This window comes from Muscardinus avellanarius, assembly GCF_963383645.1.
Source record: "Muscardinus avellanarius genome assembly, chromosome: 18".
In the NCBI taxonomy this organism is placed as follows: Eukaryota; Metazoa; Chordata; class Mammalia; order Rodentia; family Gliridae; genus Muscardinus; species Muscardinus avellanarius.
In genome coordinates, this window is record NC_137804.1 from 8,417,714 (window position 1) to 8,433,131 (window position 15,418).

The 15,418-nt window shown below is 53.5% G+C and overlaps 1 protein-coding gene across 1 annotated transcript; it reads right to left on the reverse strand.

Moving 5' to 3' along the window:
* Window positions 1-147: 147 nt before the first annotated feature.
* On the reverse strand, window positions 148-13,611 carry CSPG5 (chondroitin sulfate proteoglycan 5; the record flags this gene model as incomplete). Its single annotated transcript, XM_080715342.1, has 5 exons — window positions 148-309; window positions 6,057-6,213; window positions 8,396-8,584; window positions 11,574-12,666; window positions 13,539-13,611. 5 exons carry the CDS (start codon window positions 13,609-13,611, stop codon window positions 148-150), a joined length of 1,674 nt encoding a protein of 557 aa, XP_080571468.1.
* Window positions 13,612-15,418: the final 1,807 nt, after the last annotated feature.

Consider the following 15,418-nt stretch of genomic DNA (forward strand, 5'->3'; position numbering starts at 1 on the left):
TTCTTTGCTTAGTTTAAGTGTTTCTCCCTCCTGTACAAAACACATCAAAGCATGCCATGAGCTCAGAAAAGGTGAGGGTTTAACAAATGGTTACAGGAGTAGACTGCACAGAGGGGAGTCTCCCCACCCGCCATCCTCCCCCTAGCCTTAGGTTAGGTTATTCTGAAGACAGTTCACCTCCAAGTCGGCCTGGTCACCTTTGCCCCCCTCCAGCTTGGGGGACATGGAGTTCTGGATGCTGAATGGCTCCTCCTCCTTCAGGCAGGACTTGAGCACTTCCTGGATTTTGTGGGGAGCACTAGAATCATCCTGAAGGAGGAGAAAGTGGGGAGGGGGACATAGAGGGCAGAGCTGTCAGATGCTAGCAGGGCTTCTGAGCTAAGGACATGAACAAGTAGAAAAGCTCCAGGACTTGACTAAAGCAAAGGAGCCTGACAGCCAGGTGTGGCGGTGGTGGTGCACACTGAGACAGGAGGGTTGCAGGCTTAAGGCCAACCGCAGCAATTTAGCAAATTAAATTAAAAGTCAAAATAAGGATTAAAAGTCAGGGGTGAGCTGGGGTGCTGGTGCATGCTTACAATCCCAATACTTAGGAGGATGGAAGGTTTGCAGCCAGCCTCAGCTACTTAGTGAAGCTTGCTGCAATTTAGTGAGACTCTATTTAAAAAATAAAAGAATAACCTGGGTGTGGTGGTGCACTTTTGTCATCCCAGCATTTGGGAGGCTGAGACTGGAGGATGGCAGTTCGAAGACAACCTCAGCAACTTAGTGAGGCCCTCTGCAACTTAGTGAGACTCTGTTTCAAATTAAAGAATAAAAAAAATAGGACTGGAGGTGTAGCTCGGAGGTACAATGCCACTGTGTTTAATCCCTCAGTACCACAAAAGGAAAGAAAAGTAAAGAAAGAAAGAAAAAAAGTAGGGCATAGTGGTACACAACTTTAATTCAAGTACTTGGGAAGCTAGGACAAGAGGATTGCAGGTTTGAAGACAGCCTCAGCAAGAAGTGAGACTACTCTCTTCAACCTACGGAGATCCTGTTTCTTTCTTTTCTTTTCTTTTTTTCCCCGGTACTGGGGATGGGCATTCTACCTCTGAGCTACACTTCTAGCCCTATTTTTTATTCAGTATTTTGATAGAGTCTTACTAAGTTGCAAAGGGCCTCAATAAGTAGCTGAGGCTCCAGTCTCAGCCTCCTGAATGCTGGGATTACAAGTGTGCACCACCACTCCTGGCTAGGAACTACACATTTTCTCACATGTGCTCGAGTACTGTCTGAGGGAGAAGTGAGTGTGGAAACTTGGAGTGGAGCCCTTACAGACTGGGTAGGAGGAGCTTTGAACAGGACCGCGTCTGTCCTCACCTCCCTCCTCAAGCAGGCAACCTGCCTTCACACTTTCCAAGACACCCCACCTTCACCCCGTCTCGGGCTCTCTGGGGCACAGGAACATTCTCTATGAAAAGTGGTTGGAGCAACCTTCCCAGAGCAGTGTGGCCACAAAGGGGCCACGTTGAGCCTGGCCTCCAGAGGGCGCCAGCAGCTGGAAGAAGCAGCTCCTAAAAGTAAGGGTCTGCTTATATATGCAAAGGTGTCCAAACACAGCTCTTGGACAAGCACACCACGCCTCCCTCAAGAGAGGAGAGTGTCTCACCAAACCCACCTCCCATGGCCCCATTTTGCCTCCAGAATCGATCCTGGGTGTTTTGTTTGGTTACCAGGGGTTGAACACGGGGCACTGTGCACACCTGGCAAAGTGCTCTACTTGTGAGCTACATCCTCAGCCCTTTTCTTTCTTTGGTTCTGGGGATTGAACTCAGGGGCATTCTACCACTGAGCTACACCGTCAGCTGTATTTTTTATTCTTTTGTGTGTGTGTGTGTGTGTGTGTGTGTGTGTGTGTGTGGTACTGGGGGTGGAACCCAGGGGCTTTCTACCTCTGGGCTACACTCCCAGACCTATTTTATTTTATTTATTTTGCAGGTCTGGGGATGGAACCCAGGGGCATTCAACCTCTGAGCTATACCTCCTGCCCTATTTTTTATTCTTTATTTTGAAACAGGGTCTCACTGAGTTACAGAGGGTCTCACTAAGTAGCTGAGGCTGTTCGCGAATCGTGATCCTCTGGTCTTAGCCTCCCAAATGCTGGGATTACAAGCATGCACCACCATGCCTGGGCATATTTTATATTTTATTTGGAAACAGGGTTTCACTAAACTGCTGAGAGCCTCACTAAGTAGCTGAGGCTGGTTTTGAACCTGCACGATCCTCCTGTCTCAGCCTCCCAAGAGCTGGGATTACAAGCATGCACCACTGCGCCCGGCTTTATTCTTTATTTTTCAACAGGGTCTCACTAAGTAGCTGAGGCTGGCCAAGAACCTGCAATCCACCTGTCTCAGCCTCCCAAGTACTGGGATTACAAGCATGCACCACCATGCCCAGTACTCCCAGTCTTTTTTAATTTATTTTTATGTATTTATGTATTTATGTATTTATGTATTTATTTATTTATTTATTTATTTATTTATTTAATTTGCTGTACTGGGGATGGAACCCAGGGGCATTCTACCGCTGAGCTATACCCCCAGCCCTATTTTTTAATCTTTTTATTTTTTGAAACCGAGTTTCCCTGAGTTGTGGAGGGCCTTGCTAAATAGCTAAGGCTGTCCATGAACAGTAATCTTCCTGTCTCTGCCTTCTGAATACTGGGATTACAAGCATGTGCCACCACACCCCGCCTAATTTTTTGTTTTTGAAACAAGCTTTTGCTAGATGGCTGAGAGTCTCATTACATTGCTAAGGGTGTCCTCACACCTACGTTCCTCCCATCTCTGCTACCCAAGTGCTGGATTATAGGCATGTGTCACCACACCCAGCTTAGACTTTTTCATTTTATTTTATTTTATTTTTTTGTGGGTCTGGGGATGGAACCCAGGGGCATTCAACCTCCGAGCTACACCCCCTGCCCTATTTTTTATTCTTTATTTTGAAACCGGGTCTCACTGAGTTGCAGAGGGCCTCACTAAGTAGCTGAAGCTGTCTGCGAACCTCGATTCTCCAGGTCTCAGCCTCCCGAATGCTGGGATTATAAGCGTGTGCCACCACGCCCGGCTTATTTCATTTTATTTTGAGACAGAGTTTTGCTAAGGCCCTGGCTGGCCTCAAACTTGTGATCCTCCTGCCTCAACCTTCTGAGTTGCTGGGATGACAGGCAGGCATCACTGTGCCTGGCCCCAGGCTGCTCTATCTCACAGCAGCAGGCCCATCTGCTGCGGGTGGGCAGGTGCACCTGGTCACAAGGGAGCAGGATGAGATTTGGCATACATCCTGGGAACCACAGGCCTGCTCCTGTGTCCTGCCCCAGCCCTTTGTCAGCCCTTGTCCAGGGAAATGTGGACTGAGGCCTGGATCTCACATGTCCAGATGTAAACCCTACCAGAAGGCAGGGAAAGCCAGTGGCGCCCCAGATATAAGCAAGAGCAGAATGTGGAGAGGAAAAGAGATCTAAATAGGGAAAACAGCTTTACATGGTGGCACATGCCTGTGATCCCAGTATCTGGGAGGCTAAGCCAGGAGGATCGCAGGTACACAGCCAGTCTCAAAAACTTAGCAAGGCCCTCCGCAACTTAGTAAGACCCTGTCTCAAAATTAAAAATAAGGCCGGGCGTGGTGGCGCACGCTTGTCATCCCCGCGCTTGGGAGGAAGAGACAGGAGGATCGCGCAGGTTCGAAGCCAGCCACGCGCGCTGGCGTAGGAGACCCTGTTTCCAAATAAAAATGTAAAAATAGGTCTGGGAGTCTAGCCTGGAGGTAGAAGGGTTTCCAGGAGCCCCAGTACCACAAAATAAATAAATAATAAAATAAAGAAGTAGTTTGAAAAAAATTAAGAATAATACAAGATGGGCATGGTGGTACACACTTGTAATCCTAGCATTCAGGAAGCTGAGACCAGAGGATTGCGGTTTGCAGACAGCCTCAGCTACTTAGTGAAGCCCTCTGCAACTTAGTGAGACCCAGTTTCAAAATAAAGAATAAAAAATAAGGCTGAGGGTGTAGCTCGGAGGTCAAATGCCCCTGGGTTCCATCCCCAGACCTCCCCCCACCCCCCCCACAATAATAATAATAATACAATAAGCCAGGTGTGATGGTGCACACTTGTAATCCCAGCATTCAGGAGGCTGAGATGGGGGATCACGGTTTGCAGCCAGCCTCAGCTACTTAGTGAGGCCCTTTGCAATTCAGTGAGACCCTGTTTTAAAATAAAGAATATAAGCCGGGCGTGGTGGTGCACACTTGTAATCCCAGCATTCGGGAGACTGAGACTGGAGGATTGCGGTTCGGGGATAGCCTCAGCTACTTAGTGAGGCCGTCCACAACTTAGTGAGACCCGGTTTCAAAATAAAGAATAAAAAATAGGGCAGGAGGTGTAGCTCAGAGTTTGCATGCCTCTGGTTTCCATCCCCAGACCCGCAAAAAAAAAAAAAGAAGATTAAAAAATAGGGCTTGGAGGTAGAGTGCCCCTGGGTTCCATCTCCAGTAGCACAAAAATAAATAAATAAATAAATAAATAAATAAAAGATGTAACTCCTTCACTAAAATAAATGGTTAAGGAATAAAACTCAAGGATCATCAATACCAACTAGTGGTGAAGGACAGGGTGACAGAGAGGCAAGGCAGAGGCTGAGCTGCAGCAGGCCTGACCCAAGCCCTCAGCTCTCCTGGCCCTGGGAGGGAGTGCTCCTCCTCGCACCTCACCATCCAGCAGCAGTGGTTCTCCCCCTCTGTGGTGCTGGAAATGGAACCAGGGATGTGTGTGGGAGGAAAGCTCTACTACGGAACCCCACCTAGCCCAAGCCACATACCCTGGACATGCCCCCACGACCTTGGCTAAGTGTAAGATCCCCTGCAGGCCAGGAGGGGAGAGCCAGAGCTGCTGCAGATATCCAGCAGCACGTGTCTGCCAGGCAGGACCACGACTTCCGGCTCACAGTGCATGAGAGGATTGGCTGTGCCATGGGGCAGGGCTGGGGAGGGCACCATTGGAAATAATGCTCAAAGGCCAAGAGCTGCCCAGGAGAGCTTGTTTTCCTGTGTGTGTGTGTGTGTGTGTGTGTGTGTGTGTGTGTGTGTGTACGCGCACGTGCATGTCTGTGTTTTACAGTGGATTGAACCCAGGGGCATTCTACCTCTGAGCTATATCCCTAGTACTAATTTTTATTCTTTTTGTGTGTGTGTGGGTCTGGGGATGGAACCCAGGGGCATTTGATCTCCAAGCTACACCCCCTGCCCTGTTTTTTATTCTTTATTTTGAAACCGGGTCTCATTGAGTTGTGGAGGGCCTCACTAAGTAGCTGAGGCTGTCTGCAAACCGAACTGCGATCCTCCGGTTTCAGCCTCCCAAATGCTGGGATTACAAGCGTGCGCCACCACACCCGGCTTATTCTTTATTTTGAAACAGGGCCTCATTAAGTAGTCAAGGCTGGCTGCGAACTGGGAATCCTCTTGTCACAGTCTTCCAAGTACTGGGATTACAAATGTGCACCACCACACCTGACAAGGCCAGTGTCTTTAGAAGACTGTTCCCTGGGACCTTTTATTGGGTCTCCATTACCATTTGGAGCCCATCCTCCAGGAAAAGACTCAGTGCCCTCGTGGATCCACTGGTGTTTTGTGCTCATTCTGGCCCATGCTGGTTGTGGGGCCTCAAACTGTTTCAAGGACCAAGAAGTTTTCCCCCTATCTCAAAGGACAGCCACCATTGCTTCAGTGACCGCCAGAACCTACGAGACTAGCAATGAAAGCAGAGCCTTTCTCCTTGTTGTGGAAAGTCAAAGAGCATAATCAGACTTCGAAAGCACAGATGAGCTTTTTAAAAGACACAAATCACTCTAGGAAAAGAACTGCACTACCTACGGCCCCACCATGGAGGGCACCTGGTCAGGCACTTAATCCCACCTCAATATCCCCCTGGGGGCCCTAGGCTGACCTGGAGCCTGTAGACCTGGCACTGGGGGCTGAGGGCTGAGGCATGCATAAGGCAAGAGAAGAAGAAGAGTTACCTGACAGATAACGTTATCATAGTGAGCCAAGGCGCGGGCAGGGGGGGAGGAGATACGGGGGGTGTCGCAAAATTTCCTTACGTTTGGGTGGGAGCCCTCGGCAATGGTAGAGAGGGAGAAGTTGTCATTGTGGAGCTCAGATGGGGTCCGGAATTTGCTGGCAAGAAAGAGAAAAGAAAGGAGAGTGCAGGTGAAACCATCTTGGCAAAGTGCAGCAACAGCAGCAGAAAAGCCCCTGCATCACTGCACGCCAAGGCCTGGACACCGTGATGTGACGTGACACTGAGGAAAAGCTTCTGAGCCGGGTGGTGGCACACACCAGCACTCGGGAGGCTATGACAGGAGGAGGATCACAGGTTTCAGGCCAGCCTCAGCAACAAGCAACCTAATGAGATCCTGTTTCAAAACAAAAAAATTAAGAAAAGGGCTGAAGGTGTAGTTCAGAGGTAGAGTGCCCCTAGGTTCAATACTCAGAATCACATATACACAGAGAGAGAGAGAAAAAGAAGAGAAAAGAAAAGAAAAGAAAGGAGAAAAGGCTTCTGCCACTTGAACCTTCACCAGTACTTTATCTATCATCTCCTCTGATTTTTCTTTCTCTCTCTCTCTCTCTCTCTCTCTCTCTCTCTCTCTCTCTCTCTCTCTCTCTCTCTTTTGTGGTACTGGGGATGGAACCCAGGGAAATTCTACCTCTGAGCTACATCCCAGCCCTATTTTTTAATATTTATTTATTTATTGGTGGTACTGGGGTTCCTGGAAACCCTTCTACCTCCAAGCTACACTCCCAGACCTATTTTATATTTTTATTTGGAAACAGCGTCTCTTAAGCCAGCATGGCTGGCTTCAAACCTGCAAGATCCTCCTGTCTCCGCCTCCCAAGCACGAGCATGTGCGCCACCACGCCCTGCCCCAGGCCCTATTTTTAACTCTTTATTTTGAAACAAGGTCTCACTACGTTGCAGAGGGCCTCACTAAGAAGCTGAGGCTGTCCATGAACCCATGATCCTACTGTCTTGGCCTCCCAATTACTGTGATTACAAGCGTGCACCACCATGCCCAGCCCAGGTTTTTCTTATATCCTGCCAAGTAGATCATCTGGACTTTTAGACAGAGACCTGACAATGATATGAACCTTCATGACCACGTGTGTAGCTCATCTGGACTTTGGACAGACAGCTGACAGTGATATGAACAGCGTGTCCATGTTTGTACATGCCAGGCAGCTGCAGCTACATCAAGCTACCATCTGGCTAACTTTGACTCTAAGACACCAGCGACTGCAAGACACAATCCAGCTTCAGAGAGGTTAATATGTGAGACAAAGCACACATCTCAGAATCAGTGTATCCCAGCAGCATCTGCAGAGCACTGAGTCTGTGCAAAGGAAGGTATGCAGGGAACAGGAGGGGCCCTCTGCAGAACACAAGCCCAGGGGGGAGGAAGCCCAGGAGGACCCGCCCCTGTGTGGCTCTTGCCTCTCTGCTCCTCCCCTTCTGGCGGCTGCACCTTCCTGCCCCCACATCCTCATCAGCAGCTGCCTTGGTTTAGATGCCCCATTCCCCTATCTTGGGTGCAGGCAAGGGTCCTGGCTCCTGTCTCTGGAGTGACTGCGTGCACAGATCTGCTCCTGCCTCAGTGCACAGGCACAATGAGGCCCTCCAGCTAGCTGAAAGGCTGCGGGCTGTGGCATCTGCACACTGCAGGAGTCTACCCGAGACAGGAGCAACAGATGGTGTTTTGTCCTGCTTCCACGACTCAGGGAAAGTCCTTTGGTCACATTATCTGGAGGTCAGAGGGATTAATGGCGGAAATGGGATGAAAGGGGAACGGGCCAAATCTACATAAACTGTCTCTTGGGTCCCAAGGAAGCTGAGCTTCAGTCTCCTCCTTTGGTGACACGTTAGAAAGGCTTTTGTTTTGCTTAGTGATAAGAACGATTCCCTCACTGGGCATAAAATCACACTTCAGTGTCAAGGTGGATGACAGTAATGGGTAGACACAAGCGCACTCTCACGCCACACACAGCCACTGCTCTGTCAAAAGAAGAGATGAGAGGACACTGAGGTCCCCGTGTAGACAGCAGAGGGTGTTAGCCCTACCCCTACACTAGATTCTGTCAGGAGAGAGAAAGAGAATTTTCTTAAGTTGCCCAGGCTGGCCTGGACCTCTGGATCCTTCCGTCTTGGTCTCCTGATTTGCTGGGATCACAGATGGGCACCCCCATGCCTGGCTGGGAAGCAAAACGGCAAGGGATGGAGAGTAGTTTCTAGAACTTGGTAACAACACCCTTGGGCTAGAGGTTCAGCATCGCCCACCCAGCGGGGACAGCAGGGACTCACTTGGTTCGCCGAAGCTTGGTATTCTCTGTCTTGAGCAGATACAGCTTCTTGGCGAAGAAGACGGTCATCATGAAGAGCAGGAGCAGCACCAGGGCAGCCGAGCCCACAGCCACGCACATCACCTGGAAGTCGGTGACGATGGACTCACAGCGCGAGCCCTTGTGCCAGATGTAGTCCTGCGTGTTGCACCTGCAGCAGCGACAGTGAGAGGCAGGCAGCCCCAGTCAGCACCAGGGGAACTGCAGCACCCCAACCTGCAGGGGCCACAGAGCTGCTCAGCTGGACGGGCAAGGCCACTCTGAGGAGGGAGAGGATACTGGTCTCCTGCCTCGCAGCCTCACGAAGGACTAACACAGGAGTCTCGGGGCCCCTGGCTGCCCTGGCTCTGGGTGAAGAGCAGACGGGGACAAGATGAATGGGAACTGCATCTGCACATGGGAGCCCATCCTGCTGCTCTGTATCCCACCTAGCTCACCTGGCTAACCACACCCTGAAACAAGGGCTGACGGACAAGGACTAACACATAGATAGACAGACAAGGACTAACACATAGATAGACACTCTCTCCACCCCCCCAGCCCCTGAGTTCTGTCCTAAAGCTTCCTTTTCCTGTGAGGACTACCATGCAGACATAGTGGGAATCAACCCTCTGGGTGGGTTTTAGTCCCTTTGTTGAGTGACTTTCTCCTGCCCTTGGGGACATTCCCAGGCTCCAACTCTTCCAATGACACTGCTGTTTCCATGGGAACCAGACTGCTTCAAAGAGGAAAGACGCGGAAGGATACAGAGGCAGGCAAAGGAGGAGGACCTGAACCTCAGGGTGACTGGCAGATGAGAAGGGCCCACAGGTGGGGAAATCACGCACCAGAGAACTGGCTACTATGCATCCGGCAGAGGACAGCGAGACGGCTAACAAGGAATTTGTCTTTGTTTTCTAACTGAGCCTCTGCTATTGGGGGTGGAGGGGGGCTGTCTGTCTGACGTTGCCAGGGAATTTAGACCCCTCTAAAGGGGCCCCTAACCAAGCGTTCTGGAGAAGGCCTGCCAGTGCCTGGTTGTGTCCCTGCATTGCGTCGGGGTGGCAGGGACAAAGGCATGCTGCAGTCTGCCACTGCAGGCTGAACGGTCTCCTGTGAGCGGAATGCCAAGCAGGTTGCAGCTGTGGGCCAGGCTGGGCCTGCGCAGCCAGAGCAGGTGGGAGTGGGGTGCGACCCTGAGATGGCAGCTGAAGTGGCCATGCAGAGAAGCCCTTCTGAGGCAGGGACAGGCTGGTGGACCAGGGACAGCAGAGCTGTGCAGCTTAGGTGGAGGGCTACCTCATTCCTCTCCCTGGGACTCCAGGGAGCCCCAGGTGTTTCTGGGAGTGTTCACTGCTCTCCAGAGGCAGCCAGAGCTCCAGCTCTCATATTTCAAAGGGGACCTTACATTGAAGGTGAGAAGTCCAGGCCTTCAGCAGGATGGAAGATGATTTTGCACAGGGATTCCACAGTTCCTGGGCTGAACTTATTACTATAGTTCCTCAAACTACAGCCCAAAGAGCAAAGCCATAAGGCTTCCTCATGTTTCTGGTAGCTCTTAACTAGCTGGGAAGGCCTTACCACCACAATGTCTTAAACACAGCATTCTCTCTTGGCAACAGTGGCCAACTCCAGCCAGAGCTGTGTGGTCACGTCCTACATGAGCAAACCTACTCATCATCAAGAGAAGAGAATTTCAAGGAACTGAAGGACTCAAGCTCTGAAGTCTAGAGCACAAGGTTCACAGCTTCTTGTGTTACTCTACCACAACACCACACCTAGAGAGACTTGAGAAGAAGTAATCCAGATGACACCTACAAGAGACTTCCAGCTAGATCACAAAAACTTTCCTCCTAGGACGATGGAAACAGGCTTCAGAGTCATCTGGACTCCACTTCTAGGGCCTCTAAAGAACCACTGGACCACCCCTGGCTTGTGATAGTTCCAGAATAAGGCAGTCAGCACTTCAGCAGGTAAAGACTTTTATGGAGGCATTTCCCAAGGGTGAAGCCACAGGGCAAGTACTAATGAGGTGGGACAACTCCCTCAGGGACATTCTGAACTCTTGAAGGCATCATGATCTTGGAATCCCAAGGGAGATAAGTACCAATCAAAATGGTGAAAAAAAGCTACTACCAAAAGTCAAGAAACACCCTCTCTGTAAGGCTGTGGGGAAGATTCAGCCTGAGTTCCCACTGCCTGTGACTTCTCTCTGGGTCAGCCCCTCGGGGCCTTACTTGACTCTACAAGCCCCTGCCTGGGCTCTCCTGGAGTGTACACGGGCCTGGAGGTCTCAGCAGCTATCTTTCTTAGTGGCTTTGGAACTTGTGAGCCTGCCCTTTTTCTTAGTGTGGCTAGCATTCTCTAACAAAAACCAGAGACCTCCTTCCAAAATCCTTGGAGAAGTCCCTTCACTTGCCGTCAGAACAACGTGGTTTGGGTGAGGACTCAGGTTTAGAGGCCTTCTACAATCTTATTTCTGAATAGCTTCACCTGGTGGTGCACACTTGTAATCCCAGTACTTGGGAGGCTGAGACAGGAAGATTGCAGGTTCATGGCCTGCCTCAGCTACTTAGTGAGGCCCTTGCAATTTAGTGAGACCCTGTTTCAAAATAATGGATAAAAAATCAGGTTTGAGTTATAGCTCAGAGATAGAATGCCCCTGGGTTCCATCCGCAGTACCACAAAAGAAAAAGAAAAAAAAAAAAATTAAAAAGGGCTGGGGAGCTGGGTGTGGTGGTACACGCTTGTAATCCCAGCATTTGGGAAGCTGAGACTGGAGGATCGTGCTTTGCAGACAGCCTTAGCTACTTAGGCCCTCTGCAACTTAGTGAGACCCTGTTTCAAAATAAAGAATAAAAAATAGAGCAGGGGGTGTAGCTTGTGGTTGAATGCCCCTGAGTTCCATCTCCAGACCTGCCCCCCCAAAAAAAAGGGCTAGGGGTGTAGTTCACAGGTAAGATATCTTTGGGTTAATCCCTGGTGCCACAAAAGAAAAAAAAAAAGGTAAATACATAATCCACAGGCAAAAAAAAGAAGAAAAAAAAGTAACTGGGAGAAATCTGAGTCAGTTCTTGACCAGGGAATGCTGCGACTGGGTTACTCTTAGAGTTGTGCAGCTTGCTCCTGACTAGCCTGTGCACCGGCCACCACAGCCTTACCTGCAGAAGGCCCCTATGTTCTCCACCAGGTAGCACTGGCCGCCATTGTGACAGTAGCTTGGGAAGAGGTCACACACTGACCGGCAGGAGCCATTGTGCCGCACGAAGCCGCTGCGGCACTCAGTGCCATTTTCGCTGGTGACCAGGTCTCTGCCTGGCTCTCCTGGGCGGGGCCTGAGGGCAATGCTGCCACCGGGGACCACCCCCAGAGTATGCTGTGGAGGGACAGCGTGCCACCGGCGGGTGGGCTGGCCAGCCTCAGGCTTCTCAGTGGGCAACAGAAGGTCATGTTCATCTTCCAGGTCTCCACCGCCCACAGCATCCTTGTCCTCCTCCTCTTCCTCCTCTTCCAGGTCATCATAAAAGGATGTGGTGGGGTAGAAATCGGACTCATCGAAGGGGGTGAAGTCGTCGTACAGATCAAGCAGGCTCCAGGAAGGGGTTTCTCCCTCAGTATCAGGGTGGATCTCTGAGGTACCTGGTGACCCTGGGAAGCTTCCCAGGTCTGCACCGCGACCCTCACTGTCCAGTCGTTCAAAGTAGTCGATGTCAATTACATCTGCTTCTGAGGCTGGCTGGGGCGCTGTCGTGCTTTGCAGTGGGTCAGCAGACTCTGGCCCTGGAGGGTCAGGGGTGTCACCTCCCAGATGTGGCCAAACCTCCAAGGGGTGCTCCTTGTGGGACTCAGGGCCTAGGCTCAGCTTATCAACAGCAGAGGATGAGGGTGGCCTGTTGGCTTCAGTAACCTCAGAGGTGGCTGGGAATACAGTGGACTGCCCCAGGTCCCCATTGGGGGCCTGCAGCGTAGCTGTCAGGCCCTGGGCATCGCCACTGCCGGCGTCTGAGGTCACTCCGCTCAGGCCCAGGCTGTCGGCCTCTAGCCAGGCCGTGCTTGTCACTGCAGCTGAGGCCTCCAGCACCTCCTCTGTTCCAGCCCTGGGGCCCAGATCGCCACTGGGGGCTGGCCATGAGGTCTCGCCTTTGCCAGACACCGGCAGGCCCGCCTCCTCCCGTGTGTCGTTGACTCGCAGCTCCCAGGCCGGGTCGCTCCTGGTCAGCTCCTCGGCCTCCACCGCGCTGCCTACCTCACGTGCTGTGGGTGGAAGGCGAGGCACGGGCGTCAGAGCGGCAAGCAGGGCCTGAGCCCAGCTGCCTGCTCGGGGTTGTCAAGAGCAGGGTCCACGAAGACTCTCGTGTCCCGCACCCCACGCCCACTTCAGCCCCACTTCGCCGGGGGGAAAACAATCCTGCTCTTTCCCCTCACAACCCTCCCAGCCCCCAGCCCCAACCCCAGCCCAGACCCCATTTTACCCCGGGCCACGCCCCCAAGCTGAACCCAGTTCCCACTCAGGTCCAGGCCCAGCCCCAGGTCACTTCAGGCCTGGTCCCACCCAGACCCCCAGCCAAAGGCTTCACTCGGTCCCCACCCTCAGGTCTCCTCACGCCTTGCCCCACCCAACACCCCCCACAGCCAGGCCCCGCCCTGTCTCCCATAGGCCCCGCCCCATACAGGCCCCGCCCCCAGATCGCTTCAACCCTGGCCGCATCCAGACCGCGTCCTTGCCCGGGACCCCTCAGGCCCTACCCCACACCGTCCCGCCCCAAGGTCTCCACCAGTCTACACCGACGCCCAGTCCCCGCCCACAGGTCTCCGATAAACCCAGGGCGAGGCCCCGCCCCCAAATCGCCCAGGCCCTCCCGGAGGTCTCATTTAGGTCCATCCTCCCCCAGACCCCCAAGCCGACGCCCAGCCCCGCCCCCAAGCCACACCCCGCCCCGCCCGAGTGTCCCGCAGCCCCGCCCACAGCCCCGGACCCCGCCCCGCAGGCCACGCCCACCCGCAGCCCCCCGGGTTCGCGCGCCCGGCTCGCGGCCGCCCGCCGGCCTCCCCAGGCCCGGGGCCGCCGCCGCCGCCGCCGCCGCTCGCGGGGCCGCCCGCGCGGAGCCGCCGGCGCAGGCACCTACCCGGCACGGCCGCGGCCAGGGCCAGCGCGGCCCCCAGCAGCAGGAGCGGCGGCGGCCCCCGGCCCCGGCCCATGGCGCGGGCCCGCCGCTGTCCGCGCCGCGCGGCTGCTGCGCCTCGCTCGGCCCGCTCCGGCCGCGCACGGTGGGCAGCCGCGCCGCCGCCGCGCCCCCCGCCCCGCCCCGCCCCGCCGCCCGCGGCTCAGCTGGCGCCGCCCCCGGCGCGGGCGCGCGGGCGCGGGAGCGGCGGGCGCGCGCGGGCTCCGAGCCGGTCCGCGTGACCCGCTGCCGCGCCCGCCGCGAGGGTCGGGGGCCTGCGCCCGCCGCGGGCGTGCCACCTAGCGGCGCCGCCGGGCCCCGAGGCCGCGCGGGAGACGGAGCGGGCGCCCTCGCCCCCACCTGCCCCGCCCCCGGCCGCCCGGCACAGCTCCGCCCGCGCCGCGGCTCGGGCCCCAGCGGGCCCAGGCAGGGGCACCAGGGAAGGATGGCGACCCCCCGTGGCCCGCCGGCAGACGGCCGTGCCTGGCGCGGAGAAATGCCACTTGGAAACAGCCTTCTCCAGGAGAGCCAGCTCAGCCGCTCGCTCACCTGTCGCCAGAGGCGGCAGTACCCCATCCCCATCCCATTTGCCTGGCATCTCAGGCTCTGTGCTGTCTCCCCCCCCCCTCGGTACTGGGGGTGGAACCCAGGGGCATTCTACCTCCGAGCGGCACCTCCAGCCCAATATTTTATTCTTTATTTTAAAATAGGGCCTCACAAAGTAGCTGAGGTTGGCCGCTAACCCGGATCCTCCTGTCTCAGCCTCCCCAATGCTGGGGTCACGAGCGTGCCCACCGCGCCCGGCTTGAATCCTCCGTTCTTGATCGGTGGTTGTCAGAGTGGATATTGGGGCGCATACCTATCACCGTCCTTTCCCATAGCCAGTCTGTGTGGAAAGGCCTTAGGGAGGGTCCCTTAACGTCCACAGCATGGAAGCTGCCCATGCCGAGAGGTCTGTGTTGGAGGCCAACTCCCACTCGTGTTGATTCCATTTTCCGAGTTTATGTCTCCCCAGAGTGGGAAATGAACCCAGTGGCTCTCTACCACTGAGCTGCACCCCTGGCCTTTTTATCTCGAGCCGAGGCCTCACTGATTTGCCCAGGATGACCTCAAGCCTGTCATCTCCCTGTTTCAGCCAGTCACTGGTATGATTCTCATCTTAAATGCATTTTAACGAAATATATTCTTTCAAACTCAGTTTTTGAATTAGTAAAGGGAACATATGGTAGAAAATGTGGAATGTTTTCTTCTTCAACCCCCTTCCCTGGAGACAAATTTTTTTTTACCATTTTATTCCATTTGGGACTATTTATTTATTTTGGGTGGTGCTGGGGATTGAACACAGGGGCACTCTATTTCCGAGCAAACCCCCAGCCCTATTCTTTATTTTTGAAACAAGGTCTCACTGAGTTACAGAAAGCCTTATTAAGAAGCCGAGGCTAGGCTGGGCATGGTGGTGCACGCTTGTAATCCCAGCATTCGGGAGGCAGAGACCAGAGGATTGCGTTCTCTGTCAGACTGTTACTTAGCCAGGTCCTGCTCAGGTATCTTACTGGTTTATTTGCAAATAGACATTGAGATTTAACAACAATATCCACAATCATGCTACTGAAATGGTAAGGACAAGACTTGAATAAAATTCTGATTTCAAGTGGATTCATCTTTGTGTGTGTGTGTGGTACTGAGAATGGAACCTAGGGGCATTCTACCTCTGGGCTACACCCCAGCCCTATATTTTTAGTCCTTTTTTTTTTTTTTTTTTTGTGGCACTGGGGATGGAACCTGGAGGCTTTCTACCTCTGGGCTATACCCCCAGACCTATTTTATACTTTATTTGGAAACAG